A 23,288-nucleotide genomic window follows, 5' to 3' on the forward strand; every position below is an offset into this window, starting at 1 on the left:
GAGATACCTCGTTCCGAACATGCAAGTTTCAGAGTACAGAGGGTGGGAGCAAGAACACAAGACCCGTGGTGGATTAGGCACAGAGTTGGGTGAAAACAGCAATTTGCGCAACCAGAGTACAGGATTGTACATACCTATCATTTAAAGTAATGCTAATATAAATGTTTCGCCCCCACACGCCGGCTCTGCTGTGTCTTAATATACACAGCAATGCTGTCCGACCCTAGTGCAGCTGTAAGCAAGCGGGTTAGATCTGCTGGCTACTGGCTGACAAACTCCTGTCATTGGCTGAGAGAGAGAACAATAGCTAACGTTTTCCGCCTCTACAGTACAACCACCCAGTTCTTTGTGTACAGTGAGAAATAACAGTCAATGTAGGTAGGGCCAGCCGAGGGCATAGATTTTCCGTTCTCCTCCTCTTAGCTTGTTTACTTTTCATTGAAAGCCACACCAAGGACTTTTCATCATAGGATGAAATCCCTGCTGAAATGTTTCCATAAACCCCACCATTTCCATCTGATCCTTGGAAGTAATCATCATCTTGCTGCACTCTAACTGTGCAGGAATCCTCCTCAACCCAAACCCAGCTCTATGGCTCCGTCCCAAATAGCACCCTATTCCCTATATTATGGAACATGATTTTTGACCCCAGAGCCTTATGCCAAAAGTAGTGTACTATAGGGAATAGGGTGCCATTTGGAACGCAGAAGTGTTGAAGATCCCCTTTCAACTTGATCCACTTAACTGCTGATCCAGGTGTGCAGTCATCTGTTGCTATGCTGGGTGTTGGCTAGTAGCTAGCTGACACTCACATTTCTCTTTCTCTTCCTGTACCATGAACAACTTCAGACTAAAAATGTTTCCCTATTATCTTAGACCTACCTAGCGTAGTTGATAACACTAGGAAACTACTTCCTTTGCACTGGACTCCTCATAGGCACACCTGTTTTAGACATTTGCGCTTTGTAATAGAGTCACATGCCGGTCTGCTCTGCCGTCTCACAGTCCTGGCCAGACATTCCTGCCATGTAACCTCTTGGTGTTTTCTTGGATCGTTTGTTGGCTAGGAGGAGAAGTGTGACTTCAGATTTGAATCACACCACTGAGAGAGAATGGGCTTGTGGAGGACTGGCTTGTCTGTACTTGCCCTCTGTCAGACACTTTGGTTGTTTTTATGACAGAGCGCTTCCCCTTCATAATTGTCTCACCATATAGAGGAGACTACAGGTATGGCAGGCTCCATGTGAATCCAATGGAGTGATTTAGCAGGGCAACATTCCACCACCTGCCCATTCAGATTCTGTGGTGTTTTTATTTGCTTAAGAACATCATAGTGTGTGGATATTTGTTGTCATAAAACCAGTTGAGTCACCACCATTGATAATGTATTCAGTGCTGTGTGTATTTGTATGTGTTTCTTGAAAGTTGTAAGGAGGTGCCCCCTTCCACGGTGTCAACATGGGAATACTGTTGTAGGCCACATGTAAATGATCTAGCCTAGGTTTTCCATTTGAGTCCCAGCTAACCGTATAACGCTTATTGCATTGTCCATTGAGGAAAGACGCTCAAGGAGGCCATTGATAATGCTGAATGTACACTGCACCAATCTGAGATGTCTTGTGTGTGTGAACTGAAAAGCCTTTATTCTCACGCCTGACAGACTGTGTGCCCTTTCTGGCTGCTCTCCTTTCTCATAGTCTCTCAGACAACAGCAAATGGAATGTATGTTCTTGTTCTCTGAAGGTGGCCCACATTAACATTCTGTTTTCTAATCTCCCTGCTGTGCCATGCTGCGATTTGAGTTCTTATCGTGTGGAGAGAATGTTTATGTTTATGTGCAGATGCAAGATAAATAATATTCATTTCTGTTGCTGATGCAATTGTACTTTTCTCACCCAGAAGTGACAGCAATGGATTAAAAGCTTTGATTTTCCTCATGCCTACATACTGAAAAAAAGCTACCATAATTCACAAGATAGAACAAATTAGGAAAATAGTCTAATTGAGAGCTGGATTTGGCTTATCCTAGTTGAGTTAGTTGTGCTACATTTTCCGAGGTTTGTCTATTCAGCTGCAATGCACTGAGATGCATTGCTCTTGACTGCTGCTGGCCTTGGTGAGTTTCAGTTTGCTGATCTCACCGGCAACGTTGTTTTGCTAAGAAGCCCTTTTATTCAGACTTCAAAATCTTGCCTTGCTGTGCCTTTCATTAGCCATGCAGAATGCTTCTCTCCCTGCATCCAAAATGGCACCCTATGCCCTATATAGTGCACTACTTTTGACCAGGGCCCATGGGCCCTGGTCAAAAGTAGTGCACTATATAGGGCATAGGGTGCCATTGAGGATGCAACCCATTCATTCACCCACCACTCTGTTCCTTGGCTTAACAAAAGAGAGAATGATTATAGACTGCACCCAACCACGATTTATGTAGGGGGGGACCCAGACTAGGCATAGGCCTAGCTGCTGAGAAGAATGTCAGTACGGGTAGCCTACCACCTGTGCACTAGTAGAAACCCTTTCATCAGGTTTTTAACCACATAGGCTTAAGGCGTCAGCAAGCTTCAGTTCTGCTGCCACCAAACGGAATGAGTGTGCTCACATACTCCCTTCGCTTGAAAAACGATAAAAGCCACAATAGTAGTTTTTGAGTTGTCCTTTTTGAGACGCCAAAGCCTGTATACACACCCTCAAAATAGTCATAATTAATCTAAGGTAACTCATTAAATCAATTATTAATTTTGAGGTTTTTACCGGAGTGATCTTAGTCAGTCATTTTAACTAAGTTTGGTGCAGTAATTTTGGTGCATGACAAGTCGTCTCTCATTGAATGATAACAAAGACTTTATTGAAGAATCCCTACTGTTGACCAATCACTGACGAAAGGGCGTGGGCTGCGGCTCCCTCACCGAAGTCCGAAACGAACAGAAACGTCACAATATATGGACTGACTGTACCAAACTATTTCGGCTGGGAAGCATGCAGACGCTTTTACTCCTGGAGTAGGTCCTGTGCCCGAGTGAGTTGCCTATCCGAGCCTGCTAGAAGAATAGGCCTACTCCTCTTTTTGTGACAGGTCTATAGATTTTAGACAGTAAATCTTACATAATCTCAGTGGACCAGTTGGTCCTAGTATTAAAACACTGTATGCAAGATTTACATTTTACATTTAAGTCATTTGGCAGACGCTCTTATCCAGATCATGTTCTAATTGTGTTCCCCTCCGCTGTTATGTCCCAGTGCACAGACACACCTCCACGACAGTCCGAATGTTTTTGATTTAGGTGCTCAGCAGAGAGAGACATAAGGGTGAGGCTCTCACTGTACAGTACCACAATATGTATTTGTTCACTCGGCACAAACGATCTGAAGCATTAATCCCTGGAACAGGCTGCTCTCTCCCTCTCATCTTCCTTCCCTTTCTATGTCAATCCCAGAGTAATCTTTTCTCCTACCGGTTAGCTCTGCCTGGCATAACACATTGGGGATGTGTTGAGGGAGCTTCTCTTGCACCCTTGCATCCCCCTCTTGGCTCCCAGAGGGAGGCTGCCTATTCTAACACTCTGTCCAAAACGACACTCTATTCCCTACATAGTGAACTCTTTTGACCATGGTCCCATTGGCCTCTGGTCAAAAGCAGTGCACTAATTGTGTAGGGAATAGGGTGCCATTTTGGACAGAGTGTTAGAAGAGCCTGGCTGGGTTCAAATAAAATGTTATTTGTCACATGCTTTGTAAAGAGCAGGTGTATACTAACAGTGAAATACATATTTACGGGTCCTTCCCAACAATGCAACAATTGAGGTAGATATGTCCATATAGGTAGGGTTAAAGTGACTAAGCAACAGAATAGATAATAACCAGTAACATCAGCAAATGTCAGTGTTTTCCAACCTTGGTCCTCGCGTACCCCCAACAGTACACGTTTTTATTGTAACCCTGGACAAGCACACCTGCACTGGGTTGAATAAGGTGTGTTCTGAAGGACCACAACAAAACTATACTGTTGGGGGTACTCGAGAAGCAGGGTTGGGCAACACTGGCGTATGTGAGGAGTCAAGATTTAGTGCAAAAAGGGTCAATGCGGATAGTCCGGATTGCTAGTGGTTAGCTAATTAGCAGTCTTACATGGAACGCAAACCGGCTGCGCACGTGCGCCATCGTGCATAAATCTATTTTGTTCCCCTACACCAAAACGCGATCACGACACGCAGGTTAAAATATCAAAACAAATTCCTAACCAATGACATTAATTTGGGGACAGGTCGAAAAGCATTAAACATGTAAGGCAATTTAGCTAGTTAGCTTGCACTTGATAGCTAATTTGTCCAATTTAGCTAGCTTGCTGTTGCTAGCTAATTTGTCCTGGGATTGAGTTGTTTTTTTACCTAAAATGCACAAGGTCCTCTACTCCAACAATTAATCCACACATAAAACGGCCAACCGAATCGTTTCTAGTCTTCTCTCCTCCTTCCAGGCTTTTTCATCTTTGAATGTATATGGTGTTTGGCATCTACACTTTCATAGTATTACCACGACATCCGGCAAAACATTGTCTTTCAATCACCCACGTGGGTATAACCAATAAGGAGATGGCACGTGGGTACCTGCTTCTATAAACCAATGAGATGGGAGAGACAAGACTTGCAGTGCGATCTGTGTCAGAAATAGAAAGGACTTCTATTTTAGCCCTTGGCAACGCAGACGCGTGCGAGCAGTGTGGGTGCAATAATTGAATAACAGATTTCTACTTTCATTTTTGCAACGCTAGCGCACGTGACGCGAGTGGTGTGGTCAGCCTATTACAATGTATAAAAAATCTAAACATATAGGCCATGTTTGTAGAACTAAAGTTCTATTAATAACTCTAAATGAAGCATATTGGAGTACCTATTTCTATGTTAACTGCTCTACACCCTCAAATTGTTTAAGGAAAATATCCTTTCTATTTTATTCAGCTTTGTTCAATTGTTTTCTCAATTGTACTATAAAATAACCTAAATCTTGTCTGCTAAATGAACGAGTGTAGCCCACAGCCAAATGGCATAGCCAGATGAGGACCTGGCATAAGGACAACTGAGTATGCTATTCTGTTCTTCTGAAATAGACTACATTTTCTTCATATCATGTTTCTTTAGACCTGTCTAAAATAATGGATTTATTATGACTGTGTCGGCGTTATTACATGGATTTATTATACTTTTTAAAATGTAGATGTTCCAAAGGTCTGCATCAGTGGCTTGTAGGCTATGTGTGCAAGCCAGGAGATGGTAAATGTGATTTTGTTCATTAACAGTCAACTACCGTGAGAATGGCAGTTATTTGCTTGACAATCACAGGCTGACAATTTCGTGGCCGCCACAGCCCTAGTTGTGCATCAGCAGTTTTTCCTCTTGTCAGTCACTGATAGTTAGTCAATTAGCCCATGTCAGCTAACATTTTTACATAACTGGCTGCTAAACTAACTTAGTAATCTAAACTTGTTATCATGGTTAAATTACCTGCCGGGGAGCCCCCCTATTTGAAATCTTTTAGTCAGTCTCACTAAGATATTATATTAAAAACATTAAACATTTATCTCTGCATCGTGGCAAAACGTGCAGAATTGCAGCAAACTGTCTTTAAAATGTCTACACCCCATAGCAAAATGTGTAGAATTGTACAAAATTAACTAACGTATAAAAAATGTCTCCGCTGTCAAGAGGGGGCCACTAAAATGTTTTGCTCACGTGTGTGTGGGGTGGGGGGCATGGATGTAGGTACAGAGACCTGCAAGCAACTGCGGCCCCTTGAGAGTTCAGGTTTTTGGTGGCCCTCACCCCATCGAAATTGCCCATCCCTAGACTTACTAATTTTAAAGCCACTGATAAGGATAGGATACCTCACCGTACGATATTATCACTATACTTAGGTGTCCCGATACGATATGTATTGCGATTCGATACTGTGATTTTATTGCGTTTTGATATTCCAAACATATTGCTCACTATATGTCTGTTGCAGAGAGATGAGACAGCAAGATGGAGAACAAGCTATAGAATGAAGAATAATGGCGTTCTAGCGCACAAACAGCCAGCTCGCGCTTTTTACATATTGATACTTGGATTCAAAGTATAAGTGTAATATTGTCCCAAAAAATAATAACGTGTTTTGTAACTATAAAAAAAGAGGTTTCTCTCCCCATCACTACTTACAAAACTATCTTGACCCATTAATTTCACACATGCTTGTATTTTTTAACATAAGAGTAATGAATCTAGTTTCCTGCAAGTTCAGAAGGGAGTTTAAAAAAAATATATATATTTTTAAGGCAGGTCAGGGATAGGGTGTAGCACTAAAAACAGTGGTGGTCTTGTTTCCTGTTTTTCAGTGCAAGGCAGGATATAGGGCCTAGTACCGAGCTGGCACGACTGTACTGACTGGTCAGCTAAAATAACTACTACTGTCTACTAGACTAGAGCCTGAGGGCTGTTTTAGACTAATTGTACAGTGGAGTTCACAGGCCTTTTAGCCAAGTCTAAAGTATCAGATGGCCAAGGAGAATGCCAGCCACATTGACTAATTTTCATCCCACAGAGATAAGCAACATGTCAGAGCAAAATCTGGTGACAGAACTTGGTGTCAGGTGTGGGTCACAGCTAGCCCTGGCTTCCTGTTTTTAGACTGGAGAGGGAATCAACACTTGCCCAAAACTTTTGCAAACACAAACAGGAACTAGAATACACTTTACATAGCATTAATTAATAGGCTCAGGGAGTTTCAACTAACATGCATCTCTGGGCCCAACATCCCACGACTAACTGGACCTATTCATTGGATCATATAGGCCATTGACAAATGTCCTCCCACCATTCTACATTTAACATTACATTTAAGTCATTAGCAGACGCTCTTATCCAGAGCGACTTACAAATTGGTGAATTCACCTTCTGACATCAGTGGAACAGCCACTTTACAATAGTGCATCTAAATCATTTAAGGGGGTGGGGGTGAGAAGGATTGCTTTATCCTATCCTAGGTATTCCTTGAAGAGGTGGGGTTTCAGGTGTCTCCGGAAGGTGGTGATTGACTCCGCTGTCCTGGCGTCGTGAGGGAGTTTGTTCCACCATTGGGGGGCCAGAGCAGCGAACAGTTTTGACTGGGCTGAGCGGGAACTGTACTTCCTCAGTGGTAGGGAGGCGAGCAGGCCAGAGGTGGATGATAAGACAGCCCAAACAGCTGTTTATTATTAAAGTAATTATAGTATTTAATTGACCCTGACCTAGTTTAGTGATGCAGTGAGAGTCAGAGGAATAATTTCAATTACATACTCCTCAAGTCCTCCCCTCCACAAAACCCATTTGAGTAAGTCAGAGGTGAGGGACCTCCTGGCTTTCTCATCCGATGGGTTTTGAGAAGTGAGAAAGGACTTGAGTATGCAATTGAGATTCTCCCACACTATAGGGGTGCTATAGGCCTAAACCTGATGCTTGCACATGTCTGACAATGTCAGGCCACTGAAGCACTTAAAGACCATGCTGTTGTTTTAATTAATAAACTAGCCCAATGACCTAGCGGATGAGAAAGAAATCAAACATCATCTGAGGCCCATTAGTATTAGTGGCTTGCAAAAGTATTCACCCCCCTTGGCATTTTTTTGTATTTTGTTGCCTTACAACCTGGAATTAAAATAGATTTTGGGGGGTTTGTATCATTTGATTTACACAACATGCCTACCACTTTGAAGATGCAAAATATGTTTTATTGTGAAACAAAACAAGAAATAAGACAAACTGAACTTGAGTGTGCATAACTATTCACCCCCCATAGTCAATATTTTGTAGAGACACCTTTTGTAGCAATTACAGCTGCAAGGCTCTTGGGGTATATCTCTATATGCTTGGCACATCTAGCCACTGAGATGTTTGCTCATTCTTCAAGGCAAACTGCTCCGGCTCCTTCAAGTTGGATGGGTTCCGCTGGTGTACAGCAATCTTTAAGTAATACCACAGATTCTCAATTGGATTGAGGTCTGGGCTTTGACTAGGGCATTCCAATACATTTAAATGTTTCCCCTTAAACCACTCGAGTATTGCTTCAGCAGTATGCTTAGGGTCATTGTCCTGCTGGAAGGTGAACCTCCACCCCAGTCTCAAATCTCTGGAAGACTGAAACAGGTTTCCCTCAAGAATGTCCCTGTATTTAGCACCATCCTTCCTTCCTTCAATTCTGACCTGTCTCTCCCAGGCCCTGCTGATGAAAAACATCCCCACAACATGATGCTGCCACCACCATGCTTCACTGTGGAAATGGTGTTCTCGGGGTGATGAGGTGTTGGGTTTGCACCAGAGATGTCCAAAAAGCTTAATTTTAGTCTCATCTGACCAGAGTACCCTTCTTCCATATGTTTGGGGAGTCTCCCACATGCCTTTTGGCGAACACCAAACGTGTTTGCTTATTTTTATCTTTAAGCAATAGCTTTTTTTGTCTGGGCACTCTTCCATAAAGCCCTGCTCTGGAGTGTACGACTTAGTGGTCCCATGGACAGATACTCCGATCTCCACTGTGGAGTTTTGCAGCTCCTTCGGGGTTGTCTTTGGTCTCTTTGTTGCCTTTCTGATTAAAGGCCTCCTTGCCTGGTCTGTGAGTTTTGTTGGGCGGCCCTCTCTTGGCAGGTTTGTTGTGGTGCCATATTCTTTCAATTTTTTTATAATGGATTTAATGGTGCTCTGTGAGACGTTCAGTTTCATAACCCAATCCTGATCTATACTTCACAACTTTGTCCCTGACCTGTTTGGAGAGCTCCTTGGTCTTCACAGTGCGTGCTGCTTGCTTGGTAGTGCCCCTTGCTTAGTGGTGTTGCAGACTCTGGGTCCTTACAGAACAGGTGTATGTTTACTGAGATCATGTGACACTTAGATTACACACAGGTGGACTTTATTTAACTAATTATGTGACTTCTGAAGGTAATTGGTTGCACCAGATCTTATTTAGGGGCTTCATAGCAAAGAGGGTGAATACATATGCACACACCATTTTTGTTGTTTTTTAAAATTATTTGTATTTTTTTGAAACAGGTTTTAGTGAAAAAAAAACTATTTGGACTATTTATGTCCATTTCATGAAATCCAAATAAAAATCGATTTAACCTCTTACACTTATGGTGGCGCTATTTCATTTTTGGAAGAAAAACGTTCCCGTTTTAAACAAGATATTTTGTCACAAAAAGATGCTCGACTATGCATATAATTGCTACTGTTCGAAAGAAAACACTCTGACGTGTCCAGAAATACAAATATCTTCTCTGTGCGTGCCCTTTAACGTGAGCTTCAGGCAAAACCAAGATGACTTGGCATCCAGGAAATGACAAGGATTTTTGAGGCTCTGTCTTTCATGATCTCCTTATATGGCTGTGAACGCAAGAGGAATGAGTCTGCCCTTTCTGTCGTTTCCCCAAGGTGTCTGCAGCATTGTGACGTATTTGTAGGCAGATCGTTGGAAGATTGACCATAAGAGACCACATTTACCACGTGTCCGCCCGGTGTCCTGCGCCGAAATTGGTGCGCAAAAGTCACCTGCCAGTATTTTTCCATGGGGCACAGAGAGAGAAGCAAGCTTCCACGAACTGCATGTCAATGAAGAGATATGTGAAAAAACACCTTGAGGATTGATTCCAAACAACGTTTGCCATGTTTCGGTCGATATTATGTAGTTAATCCAGAAAAAGTTTCACGTTGTAGGTGACTGCATTTTCGGTTCGTTTCGGTAGCCAGGCGCAATGTAGAAAACGGAACGATTTCTCCTACACACAGACGCTTTCAGGAAACACTGCGCATTTGGTATGTGGCTGGGAGTCTCCTCATTGAAAACATCAGAAGCTCTTCAAAGGTAAATGATTTTATTTATTTGGTTATCTGGCTTTTGTGAAAATGTTGCGTGCTACATGCTACACAAAATGCTATGCTAGCTTTGCATACTCTTACACAAATTAGTCAATTTCTATGGTTCAAAAGCATATTTTGAAAATCTGAGATGACAGTGTTGTTAAGAAAAGGCTAAGCTTGAGAGCAAACGCATTATTTTAATTTTATTTGCGATTTTCAGAAATCGTTAACGTTGCGTTATGCTAATGAGCCTGAGGCTTAGTCACAATCCCGGATCCGGGATGGGGAGTTTCAAGAGGTTAAAGTACAGATTGTAATGCAACAAAATAGGAAAAACGCCAATGGATGTGAATACTTTTGCAAGGCACTGTATGTGACGGAGCTCCAGCTCTATATCCTTCCTCATTAAGCGACATCAAAATGCATGAGGTGTAGGTGAATGTCTGCTCAGCTCGGCTCTGGCCTTCTCAGAACGCAGCAAATTGCCTCTATAAATGATGGAGGTGGTCAGGGAAGAAAAGGAGTAGGTAGGGATGTTAACCGTTAATCAGTTAGCCACCGAAAAGACATTTGACCAGTCATGCATGTCGGTCTAGAGGTTAATTTTCATAATTTTGTGAAATTAAATTGGCGCACGTATATTTTCGTTAGTCATCATGCATTTTATATTCCACGCGCACAGCATACAGAGCCTCGTTTGAGAAGCGGAACGGTTGACGGCGCGAAAGGAGCTCCGCAAAAAGCCTGTTGGGTACTGGAGTGGAACCTGCTTTTTTAAACTCAGTCATTGCGCAACAATTCTAAATGCAATTGCGTGTTAACTTTGGCGATGGTTAATTGGAGCAATTTTCATTTCCCAATCTCAATTTGTAATTAAAGCACGCCACTAATTCGGATGCATCGGCTATAGCCTGTCTACCTGTGACTATCAGCGCGTCACCCACCACGTTGCAATGTGAGTTTGAGGTTGTATAGTTATTTGAAACCTGAACGTTTTACTTTACTTCACTTCAAATAATGAGACGTCTTACCTTGCTTCAGAGTAGCCTGGCGAAAATCCATCCATAGAAACGTGGAGGCAATTATTTAATAAAGACTTCCTCATGCCACTAACCAGCTTTTAATCACCAGTTATATTGGTTTTCATAACTTTTATTTCGTTGTCCAGAAGCCAATCCTCATATTAGCAACCCATCATAGTTGTTGCTATTCGATTCCCCTTAGAGATGTTTTACAATTTTATTTTATTTCTGTCACAAATGCTCGCATTAGGTAAGTGCACTGTTTGAGAATTGCATTTTGGGCGAATGTTTTGGATATTACGTTTAACTAGCTGCTTCATTACAGGAGTTGCATGTTCAATAATAGGCGATAGCCCTTCAACTGTAAAATGATAGACTTGCTATTGTTGCATGCTTCCATTTTAAGCTGTAAATGAAAAAATGTCCGCTCCTTGTATGCATCAGAGAAGAGACGTTTACATGTGAGTCATTCAGCAGATGCTCTTATCCAGAGCTATTTACAGAAGTCAGTGTACACGTTTTCATTCGTACTGGTCCCCCGTGGGAATCGAGCCCACAACCCTGGCGTGCCATGCTCTACCAATTGAACCACACGGGACCCAGAAGCGAGAGGTTTCAATCTCGCCAAAATAATCCCAATGGCCCAAAATCTTAAATTTGTCACCTGCCTTCCCGCCTTGGGATGACTCCTATTGTTGGGGCAGAAACATAAGCATTTCGTCATTATATACAGATCTCTGATAGCATTTTCTGTTAGTCAAGTCATTTTACAATTTAGATTTTTTTTTTTTTTACAGTTTTGACTAGTTAATGAGGGTCAGGTAGTCGGAAGCAAAAAAGTACTGAAATTTGCATCCCTAAAAGGAGACACGAGTTGTTACTTTTCAGAAACAGCCTATGAGACTTGATCTGGTAGCGATATCACCGTCTGCTCCCGCAGGTTTGTGTAGTAAGTAAATTGAGGTTAGCTTTTTTTGTGTGGATTTTTTTTATAGATGTCAGTCTGGCCTCCTTACTACTGCGGATCAAAATGACAGGATATGGTTAGTGTCAAAACGTGACTCTATGCTCCCAGAGGTGTAATACAACTTTGTCAATCTCATTGTGGCTGAATGTCCGCCTACTTATACAATGAACCTCTATTTGAGTCACTTGACAGTCACATTTGCGTAACTCCTTAGAATGGGACCCTCCACAGCACTAGGTAGAAACTTGTTGCAGTGCAGCTGGGGATTGTAGGCATCTTCTCTCCAGAGGAACGGCTGTCTGTATTTTCATTCTAGCAGAATGGTAACAGCAGCTGCTTTTGATACATTTTGTGTCATGGGATAGGGTAGAGACATGGGCTTTATTTTAACTTTATATATATGCGAGAGAGAGGGATGCCGACTAATTAGTTGTTCTAAACACAACAATATTAGACTTAAAGCTAGTGGAAACTGAGTACAGTAGCTTTCGCTGTGTCTGTCTGGGTCTCTGTCTTTGTCTCTTTCTGTGTGTGTCTCTCTCTCTTTCTGTGTGTGTCTGTCTCTCTTTCTGTGTGTGTCTGTCTCTCTTTCTGTGTGTGTCTGTCTCTCTCTCTGTGTGTGTCTGTCTCTCTCTCTCTGTGTGTGTCTGTCTCTCTCTCTGTGTGTGTGTCTGTCTCTCTCTCTCTCTGTGTGTGTCTGTCTCTCTCTCTCTGTGTGTGTCTGTCTCTCTCTCTCTCTCTGTGTGTCTGTCTCTCTCTCTCTGTGTCTGTCTCTCTCTCTCTGTGTCTGTCTGTCTCTCTCTCTGTGTGTGTGTCTGTCTCTCTCTCTCTCTGTGTGTGTCTGTCTCTCTCTCTCTCTCTGTGTGTGTCTGTCTCTCTCTCTCTCTGTGTGTGTGTCTGTCTCTCTCTCTCTGTGTGTGTGTGTCTGTCTCTCTCTCTCTGTGTGTGTGTCTGTCTCTCTCTCTCTCTGTGTGTGTGTCTGTCTCTCTCTCTCTCTGTGTGTGTGTCTGTCTCTCTCTCTCTCTGTGTGTGTGTCTGTCTCTCTCTCTCTGTGTGTGTGTCTGTCTCTCTCTCTGTGTGTGTGTCTGTCTCTCTCTCTCTGTGTGTGTCTGTCTCTCTCTCTCTCTGTGTGTGTCTGTCTCTCTCTCTCTCTGTGTGTGTCTGTCTCTCTCTCTCTCTCTGTGTGTCTGTCTCTCTCTCTTTCTGTTCATGCGTGCATACACTTTGAGTATCTCAAGAGGAGGAACAGCACTTTGACCCTGCCTGCCTTGAGTGTGATCAGCATATGACTCTGCAAAGTACCTTAAGACACACAGCGAATCTGCTTTGAGACTATTGTTCAGAAAACTGGAGACAAACATAGGAGAAGCTTGTCTCTATTCCCTGGAGTGTTACTGATCTTGTCTTTTCTGCCTGAAGTTCTTATCTACTGTTGGGCGTTTTCTCGAACCTGTTTTCCTTTTTGTTGATACTGACTGGATTTCTGCATTGATTGTAAAAACCTTTGGAATAGTAACACTCTTGACAGGTAGGAGTATCTGTGAAGATTTTAATAGTGTCATTTATTTTTATAACTGGGTCATTCCACCCCCAAAAAGCCCAAGAAAGAGGATTTTGACACCCACCATCTCAGATTGTTCTTAAGTCGTTTCTGTAGTTAGTAACAGATAGGATTAGCATTCCTGAAACAGACAAAACATCTTCAGATTCACAGGGAATACATTACGTAGTATGGAGACGCAAATCTACAGCTTCAAACTACTTGTCAAGCATAGGGAACTGATACTTTACAGTTGGTATGGTTTGTGGAGGGATCTGTGGGTGGCTTTTCATTTTTTTATTGTTGGTTTTCCTTCATGTCTTACTCATTGGTAGGAAGAGTGCAAATCAGATGTTGGGCCCTACATTTATTTAATATCTGAATCCTATAGACCTAAATTAAATTGGCCAATTTGAGTGTAGTTCTCCAAGATCAAATAACATTTCAACAAATGTTGAAATGTTTCAGGAATGCCAATCTCACCTGTTTCTAACTACAGAAACTATTTCAAAACATTCAGAGATGGTGGGTGTCATGGCTTACTGAAATGACATGGACCGACTCGGCTAGCTTGGTTCCATACTGTATAGTGTGTGATAGCCAACTTCTGTCGTTGTCAAGCCGAACGCTACATAGAGGGTGTTAAAAAGCGCACTGCCGTGCTCCGAGCACGCAAATTGGAGCATGGGAGGGTCGGCGTATGAGTCCACATCAAAGTTTGCGAAATCGAGAGCACTTCTTCAATGTGTACTCCGTTTGCACATATTTTGAAGCGTGCATCGACGTAAGCTTCAACAAAGAATGCAAAGAAATATGACACAACCACGTAAAGAACGTTTCTTGAAATCGAAGGTGTTATTATTTGAGTTGAAGCGACAGAAAATACTCTCCGACTGCGAGATGATATGTTGCCTGACTACAGTATTTTATCTTGATACATTAATAAATACATGCTGCGGTAATTTTGGCATTGTTACCTGCCTATAATACCCACTGTAGTTGTTTTGTATGTTGTAAGTCAATAGGGCTAGCTACTACTGTTAGCTAACTAGCCAGATAGCCAAGAATAATTGTTAGCTAGCTACCCACAAAGAATTGACATCTACCTTAGAAAATATTGGTTTTAAGTCATTTTTCCGGTTATAGTATTTGGTTAGCTACATTATTACAGTTCACACATAGCTAGCTGATAGTTATTAAGTAAAATGTTTGCTTTGTCTATATCTTGTTTCATCTCTCTTGCCATTGTCCTGGCTCGAAGACGCAAGGTTCAGTGAAAGGGTAAGTCAATAGGGCTAGCTAGCTAGCCACAAAGAATTGTTAGCTAGCTACCCATGAAGAATTGACACCTACCTTGCATAACATTAGTTTTCGATCATTTTGGGCTGTTTAACGAACTAGCTAGATTACGATTCACTTAAGCTCAGCAAAAAAAGAAACGTCCCTTTTTCAGGACCCTGTCATTCAAAGATAATTTGTAAAAATCCAAATAACTTCACAGTTCTTCATCGTTAAGGAGGCATGAGGACTGCAGATGTGGCCAGGTCAATACATTGCAATGTCCATACTGTGAGATTCCTAAGACCGCACTACAGGGAGCTGATCGTCCTCGCAGTGGCAAACCACGTGTAACAACGCCTACACAGGATCGGTACACCCGAACATTTGGGGACAGAACAAAAGCGTGTGCGAGCAAGGAGGCCTACAAACCCGACTCAGTTACTCCAGCTCTGTCAGGAGGAATGGGCAAACATTCACCCAACTTATTGTGGGAAACTTGTGGAAGGCTACCCAAAATATTTGACCCAAGTTAAACAATTTAAAGACAATGCTACCAAATGCTAATTGTGTATGTAAACTTCAGACCCACTGGGAATGTGATGAAAGAAATAAAAGCTGAAATAAATAATTCTCTCTACTATTATTCAGACATTTCACATTCTTAAAATAAAGTGGTGATCCTAACTGACCTAAGAGCAGGGCGGCAATGTAGCATAGTGGTCAGAGCATTGGACAAGTAACCGAAAGTTTGAATCCCCGAGCTGACAAGGTACAAATCTGTCGTTCTGCCCCTGAACAAGGCAGTTAACCCACTGTTCCTAGGCCGTCATTGAAAATAAGAATTTGTTCTTAACTGACTTGTCTAGTTAATAATTAAAGGTTAAAAAACCCCATTTAAAACAGAATTTTTACTGGGGTTAAATGTCAGGAATTGTGATAAACTGAGTTTAAATGTATTTGGCTAAGGTGTAAACTTCGGACTTCAACTGTACATATATTCATACACACTATGTGTGTATATATACATACATACATACATACATACATACATACATACATACATACATACATACATACATACATACAGTGGGGCAAAAAAAGTATTTAGTCAGCCACCAATTGTGCAAGTTCTCCCACTTAAAAAGATGAGAGAGGCCTGTAATTTTCATCATAGGTACACTTCAACTATGACAGACAAAGTGAGGGGAAAAAATCCAGTAAATCACATTGTAGGATTTTTTTAATGAGTTTATTTGCAAATTATGGTGGAAAATAAATAAGTATTTGGTAAATAACAAACAAGCAAGATTTATGGCTCTCACAGACCTGTAACTTCTGCTCCTCTGTCCTCCACTCGGTACCTGTATTAATGGCACCTGTTTGAACCTGTTATCAGTATAAAAGACACCTGTCCACAACCTCAAACAGTCACACTCCACTATGGCCAAGACCAAAGAGCTCTCAAAGGACACCAGAAACAAAATTGTAGACCTGCACCAGACTGGGAAGACTGAATCTGCAATAGGTAAGCAGCTTGGTTTGAAGAAATCAACTGTGGGAGCAATTATTAGGAAATGGAAGACATACAAGACCACAGATAATCTCCCTCGATCTGTTGCTCCACGCAAGATCTCACCCCGTGGGGTCAAAATAATCACAAGAACGGTGAGCAAAAATCCTAGAACCACATGGGGGGACCTAGTGAATGACCTGCAGAGAGCTGGGACCAAAGTAACAAAGCCTACCATCAGTAACACACTACGCCGCCAGGGACGCAGTGCCAGACGTGTCCCCCTGCTTAAGCCAGTACATGTCCAGGCCCATCTGAAGTTTGCTAGAGAGCATTTGGATGATCCAGAAGAAGATTGGGAGAATGTCATATGGTCAGATGAAGGAGAACAAAGAATGCTGAGTTGCATCCAAAGAACACCATACCTACTGTGAAGCATGGGGGTGGAAACATCATGCTTTGGGGATGTTTTTCTGCAAAGGGACCAGGACGACTGATCCGGACGACTGATTTTGAGTGAAAACCTCCTTCCATCTGCAAGGGCATTGAAGTTGAAACGTGGCTGGGTCTTTCAGCATGACAATGATCCTAAACACACTGCCCGGGCAACGAAGGAGTGGCTTCGTAAGAAGCATTTCAAGGCCCTGGAGTGGCCTAGCCAGTCTCCAGATCTCAACCCCATAGAAAATCTTTGGAGGGAGTTGAAAGTCTGTGTTGCCCAGCAACAGCCCCAAAACATCACTGCTCTCGAGGAGATCTGCATGGAGGAATGGGCCAAAATACCAGCAACAGTGTGTGAAAACCTTGTGAAGACTTACAGAAAAAGTTTGACCTCTGTCATTGCCAACAAAGGGTACGTAACAAAGTATTGAGATATAAACATTTGTTATTGACCAAATACTTTTTTTCCACCATAATTTGCAAATAAATTCATAGAATATCCTACAATGTGATATTCTGGATTTTTTTCTTCTCATTTTGTCTGTCATAGTTGAAGTGTACCTATGATGAAAATTACAGGCCTCTCTCATCTTTTTAAGTGGGAGAACTTGCACAATTGGTGGCTGACTAAATACTTTTTTGCCCCACTGTACATACAGTACCAGTCAAGGGTTTTTATTTTTTTACTATTTTCTATGTTGTATAACAGTATTGAGGACATCAAAACTGTGAAATAACACATGGAATCATGTAGTACCCCAAAAAATAAATCAAAATATATTTGAGATTCTTCAAAGTTGTCACCGTTTGCCTTGATGACACCTTTGCACACTCTTGGCATTCTCTCATCCAGCTTCATGAGGTAGTCACCTGGAATGCATATCAATTAACAGGTGTGCCTTCTTAAAAGTAAATTTCTGGAATTGCTTTCCTTTAATGCATTTGAGACAATCAATTGTGTTGTGACAAGGTAGGGGTGGTATACAGAAGATAGCCCTATTTGGTAAAAGACTAAGTCCATATTATGGTAAGAACAGCTCAAATAAGCAAAGAGAAGCAACAGTCCATCATTACATTAAGACATTAAGGTCAGTCAATCCGGAAAATGTCAAGAACTTTGAATGTTTCTTCAAGTACAGTCGTAAAAACCATCAAGCACTGATGAAACTGGCTCTCATGATGACCACCACTGGAAAGGAAGACCCAGAGTTACCTCTGCTGCAGAGGACACGTTCATTAGAGTTACCAGCCTCAGAAATTGAAGCCAAATAAATGCACGTTTCAATGCAGTGTTCAAGTAACAGACACATCTCAACATCAACTGTTCAGAGGAGACTGTGTGAATTAGGCCTTCATGGTCGAATTGCTGCAAATAAACTACCCACTACTAAAGGACACCAATAAGGGCTCCCGAGTGGTGCAACGGTCTAAGGCACTGCTTCTCAGTGATAGAGGCGTCATTACAGACCCTAGTTCGGTTCCTGGCTGTATCTCAACTGGCCGTGATTGGGAGTGCCATTGGCCTTGCGTCATCCGTGTTTGGCCGGGGTAGGCCATCATTGTAAATAAGAATATATTCTTAACTGACTTGCCTAGTTAAATAAAATAAACAAGAAAAAGAGACCTTCTTGGGCCAAGAAACACGAGCAATGGACATAATATTGTTGGAAATCTACCTTTAGTCTGAGTCCAAATGCTATATTTTTGGTTCCAACCGCCGTGTCTTTGAGTCACAGAGTAGGTGAACTGATGATCTCTGCATGTGTGGTTCCCACCGTGAGGTGTGGTGGTGCTTTGCTGGTGATGTAGTCTGGGATTTATTTAGAATTCAAGGCACACTTAACCGGCATGGCCACCACAGCGATACGCTATCCCACCTGTTTAAAAAAAAAAAATATTTTATTTATTTATTTAACCTTTTATTTAACCTGGTAGGCTAGTTGAGAACAAGTTCTCATTTACAACTGCGATAAAGCAAAGTAGTTCGACACATACAACAACACAGTTATTTTTTAATATATACAGTGTGTGCAAATGAGGTAAGGCAATAAATAGGCCATGGTGGCGAAGTAATTACAATATAGCAATTAAACACTGGAATGTGCAGAAGATGAATGTGAAAGTAGAGATACTGGGGTGCAAAGGAGCAAGATAAATAAGTACAGTATGGGGATGAGGTAGTTGGATGGGCTATTTACAGATGGGCTATGTACAGGTGCAGTGATCTGTGAGCTGCTCTGACAGCTAGTGCTTAAAGCTAGTGAGGGAGATATGAGTCTCCAGCTTCAGTGATTTTTGCAGTTCGTTCCAGTCAGTGGCAGCAGAGAACTGGAAGGAAAGGCGGCCTAATGAGGAATTGGCTTTGGGTTTGACCAGTGAGATATACCTGCTGGAGCACGTGCTACGGGTGGGTGCTGCTATGGTGACCAGTGAGCTGAGATAATGTGGGGCTTTACCTAGCAAAGACTTGTAGGTGGTTTGCGCTTAGTGGGAATATCATTTGTTTTTCAACAGGTCAGTGACCCAAAGCACCTCCAGTCGGTGTCATTTGAAATGTTTTAAATGTAAAATGTATTTAACTAGGCAAGTCAGTTAAGAAAAGATTCACGGCTTACCGGGGATCAGTGGGTTGTTCATGGGAAGAACAACAGATTTTTACCTTGTCAGCTCGGGGATTCAATCCAGCAACCTTTCGGTTACTGGCCCAACGCTCTAACCACTAGGCTACCTGCCGCCCCAAATGGCTATTTGACCACGAAGGAGAATGATGGAGTGCTGCATCAGATGATGGCCTCCACAATCCCCCGACCTCAAACCATCTGAGATGAGTTGGACCGCAGAGTGAAGGGAAAGCAGTTTCAAGTGCCTAGCTAATGTGGGAACTCCTCTAAGACTGTTGGAAAAGCATTCCAGGTGAAGCTGGTTGAGTGAATGCCAAGAGTGTGCAAAGCTGTCATCAAGGCAAATGGTGGCTACTTTCAGGAATCTCAAATATAAATATATTTTTAATCAACATGTTTTTGGTTACTACATGATTACATTTGTGTTATTTCATAATTTTGATTTTTCACTATTGTACAAATGTAAATGATAAAAAAATGTTTAGCAGGTGTGTCCAAACTTTTTTGACTGGTTTCATTCATTCATTCGGAACGCCTTCCTAATGTTGAGTTGCACCTCCAGGACAGCAGGGTAGAGTACCGGGTGGTAGCTGGCTCGTAACAGTGACTAAAGTTCAGGGCAGGGTACTGGGCGTATGCTTGCTAGTGGTGACTGTACAACAGTCTGATGGCCTGTAAGGTATTTTGCCCCTTTCTAACTTCCTCTATTTTTGCATATTTTTGATACTGAATGTTATCAGACCTTCAACCAAACCTGGTATTAGTTAAAAGGAACCTGGATTTACCAATAACAAAGATTACATGGGTCCCATTTTTATTCCTGGCGAAAACCAAACACTGTATTCTACAGTAAGACCCTCATACCAACAGTCAAGTATGGTGGTGGTTCTGTGATGTTTTGGGAATGCTTTGCTGCCTCAGAACCTGGATGACTTGTCTTAATAGAATGAACCATGAAATATGCTATGTATAAGATAATTCTACAGGAGAATGTCAGGCCATCTGTCTGTGAGCTGAAGCACAGCTGGGTCATGCAGCAAGACGATGATCAAAAACACAATCAAGTCTCCCTGAAAATGGCTAAAAAGCAACACATTTGAAGTTTTGGAATGGCCTCGTCAAAGTCCAGACCTAATCCCAATTGAAATGTTGCAGCAGGACATAAAACGAGCAGTAAATGCTTGAAAGCCCTAAAATTGTTGGGTGTAAGTGAGCAATTACTTTTTCACACATGGGCATTGGGTTTTGCATGAATTTGTTTATTCAATTAATGAGATAAGAATGTAATTGTTATTTGTTCACTTACCTAATATTAGTTTTTGTTAGTATAAACACAATATGCGAAAGTAGAGAATTAGAAAGGGCTTTGATAGTCTCCTAGATGCTTACCATACTAGGGGTTGCAAACCCCCATGTGGGGACGACTGATATGAAAATGTGGTCCCGGGAGAATTTCCAAAATCCCATGAAATAATAAATGATATATATCATCAAAAATTGAAACGTCCTCTCACTGTCAACTGTGTTTATTTTCAGCGAACTTAACATGTGTATGAACATGAGATTCAACAAGTTTTTGAAATTTCGAGTTAGGTGACTTTTTTTCCCCCCCCCCAGTTGTCTTGAACACACTGAAGTCAGAGGTTTCCGAGTTCCCAGTTGTTTTGAATAGGCAGCATCAAACCTTAAATTGCTTCAACGTAGCCAATAATATCTCATCTCTTTCTACATTTCTAAAGGATATTTTCATCACATGAAACTACTTGCATGTCTATTGCCCTTTTGACAACTGTTTTCCCGCTTAATTGCATTTTGGAATGAACATTCACACGCAGCCTACTGCCTTGTGTGCATTTCTGTGCTAATAATGTGAATAAATAATAGTTTTAACATTTAAAGCTAAATGTTCTGATCTGTTGCATCATTCATTGCTTTTTAACAGTTTATGTATCCTAGGCCTACTGGTTGTATGAATTTGGGATCTATCGTCCCACAACTGTCCCAGAGTCTGTTTTGGAATAGCCTCTTTCTTTCTCGACAAGCTGACCAATAGAGTAGGTAGCCTAAACCTTTTTATAATAGTAGATTTACATAGGCTAGTGATTTTGCTGTTTGTTACTCGTCTTGTTGGCCGAGGAAAAGTGAATGTGGACAGTTATTCTAACAGCTTCAAAGTGCACTTCAGAATTCGGTAAGAAAGACTGCACATCGTTGCATCCTCGACTTGAATATTCTGTTAATATGAATTACCATATTCTAAATGTTATTTCTGTCATTCGTAGAATCGTGGGTGGATGCCCTAATGAGGTTGCACACCTCAATTGAAATGTTGCAGGTCAAATGTCCGCCGCCACATTTTCCTAACGGAAACCCTGCCTCACCACCTGAGGGCTGCCCGGCATGGAGTCCAGGATCCAGATGCAGATGGAGGTGTTCAGTCCCAGGGTCCTTAGCTTAGTGATGGGCTTGGAGGGCACTATGGGTTTGAACTCTGAGCTGTCGTCAATGAACAGCATTCTCATATAGGTGTTCCTTTTGTCCAGGTGGTAAAGGGCAGTGTGGAGTGCAATAGAGATTGCATCATCTGTGGATTTGTTGGGGTGAAATGGAGTGGGTCCAGGGTTTCTGGGATGATGGTGTTGATGAGCCATGACCAGCCTTTGAAAGCATTTCATGGCAACAGATGTGAGTGCTATGGGGCGGTAGTCAATTAGACCGGTTACCTTGGTGTTCTTGGGCACAGGGACTATGGTGGTTTGCTTGAAACATAGGTATTACAGACTGGGTCAGGGAGAGGTTGAAAATGTCAGTGAAGACACTTGCCAGCTGTACAGCGCATGCTCTGAGTAAGCATCCGAGTAAGCCGTCTGGTGTTGTGAATGTTAACGTCTTTGGGTCTTACTCACATCGGCTACGGAGAGCGTGATGAAACTACACACTAACACAGTCACACATCAGCGTGGTTTTCAATAGTCATTTTTGTTCTCTAGCTATCCAGTGTCCATAACTAAAGCATTGCCAAAAAGCCCAAAATACATGAAACGGACAAGGAAGGAAGTTATATTGTAAAGGCCTCCTCCAGTCCTCCTACAGCTCACATGGGTCCTTATCTCCTCCACAGGTGGCGACTGAAAAGGTTGCAGGCAAGCTGAGTTCTACACTCTCATGGGTGAAGAACTCGGTGTCCCACACGGTCAGTCAGATGGCTAGCCAGGTGGCCACGCCGTCTAGCCAGGTGGCAACGGTGCCCTCGTCCCTGCAGACCACCACAGCCACCTCGTCCTCCACCTCCCTCTCCTCCTCGTCCCCCACTTCGGCATCGCCCGCAAAGCTCAGCCCAGATGAACTGGAGCTGCTGGCCAAGCTGGAGGAGCAGAACAGGTGAGGGGATCATGTCAAACAATCAATCACTCAATAACTGCCAAGTGTCAACATCATTCATGTTTCTGTTATGTCAGTCATTGACAGTAACCTAATTAGCACATCTCTGGTAACATTGTTTAGATTGGGAAGTTAGTCTAGCCAGCTATCTAAACTTGTAATAGTCGTGGTCGAGTTACCGACCGGGGGTCCCCATGATTTTGTTAGTTACGCTCACTCAGATATCACATGGCAAAATGTGTAGAAATGTAGCAAACTTGCTTTAAAACTACAACATGTATCTATGATCCATGGAAAAATGTGTAGAACTCTTAAATGTAAATCTCACCGCTGTCTGGGGGGGCTAAAATGTTTTTGCTCTTAAGGTGGGCCACTGCGGCCCTTCATGATGAGTTCAGATTTTTTTGTGGCCCCCACCCGCTTCAAAGTTGCCCATCCCTGTTGTAGGCCATTGGCAAACCATTGGTTATGTAATGTTAATTGTCCATCTAGCAATAGAATTGCATGACACCCAACAACAGTGAGTATAATATTAACTGTGGTTGTGAAGGCATGGCAGTCATCTTAGTAAGAACAGCCAGCCACACTCTGTCCCTGTAGTGTTCATTAGCCGAAACAAGATTAGCGTGCATTTAGTCCCCACTGCTGTCGCTCCACTCTCT

At 42.3% G+C, this 23,288-nt stretch overlaps 1 protein-coding gene across 8 annotated transcripts in view; it reads left to right on the forward strand.

Moving 5' to 3' along the window:
* LOC135556260 (ecotropic viral integration site 5 protein homolog) overlaps nt 1–23,288 on the forward strand; it is a 96,991-nt gene that overhangs the window by 10,182 nt on the left and 63,521 nt on the right. For 7 of the 8 annotated variants that reach the window (XM_064989304.1, XM_064989303.1, XM_064989308.1 and 4 more), the window contains exon 2: nt 22,367–22,626. In XM_064989304.1, the coding sequence (XP_064845376.1) occupies nt 22,448–22,626 (179 nt within the window). In that variant the 5' untranslated portion in view covers nt 22,367–22,447. Of the gene's footprint in view, nt 1–13,123; nt 13,381–22,366; nt 22,627–23,288 lie in introns of those variants that run through there. The other variant, XM_064989305.1, reaches the window with a different exon arrangement.

The sequence above is a fragment of the Oncorhynchus masou genome, chromosome 15 (assembly GCF_036934945.1).
Source record: "Oncorhynchus masou masou isolate Uvic2021 chromosome 15, UVic_Omas_1.1, whole genome shotgun sequence".
In the NCBI taxonomy this organism is placed as follows: domain Eukaryota; kingdom Metazoa; phylum Chordata; class Actinopteri; order Salmoniformes; family Salmonidae; genus Oncorhynchus; species Oncorhynchus masou.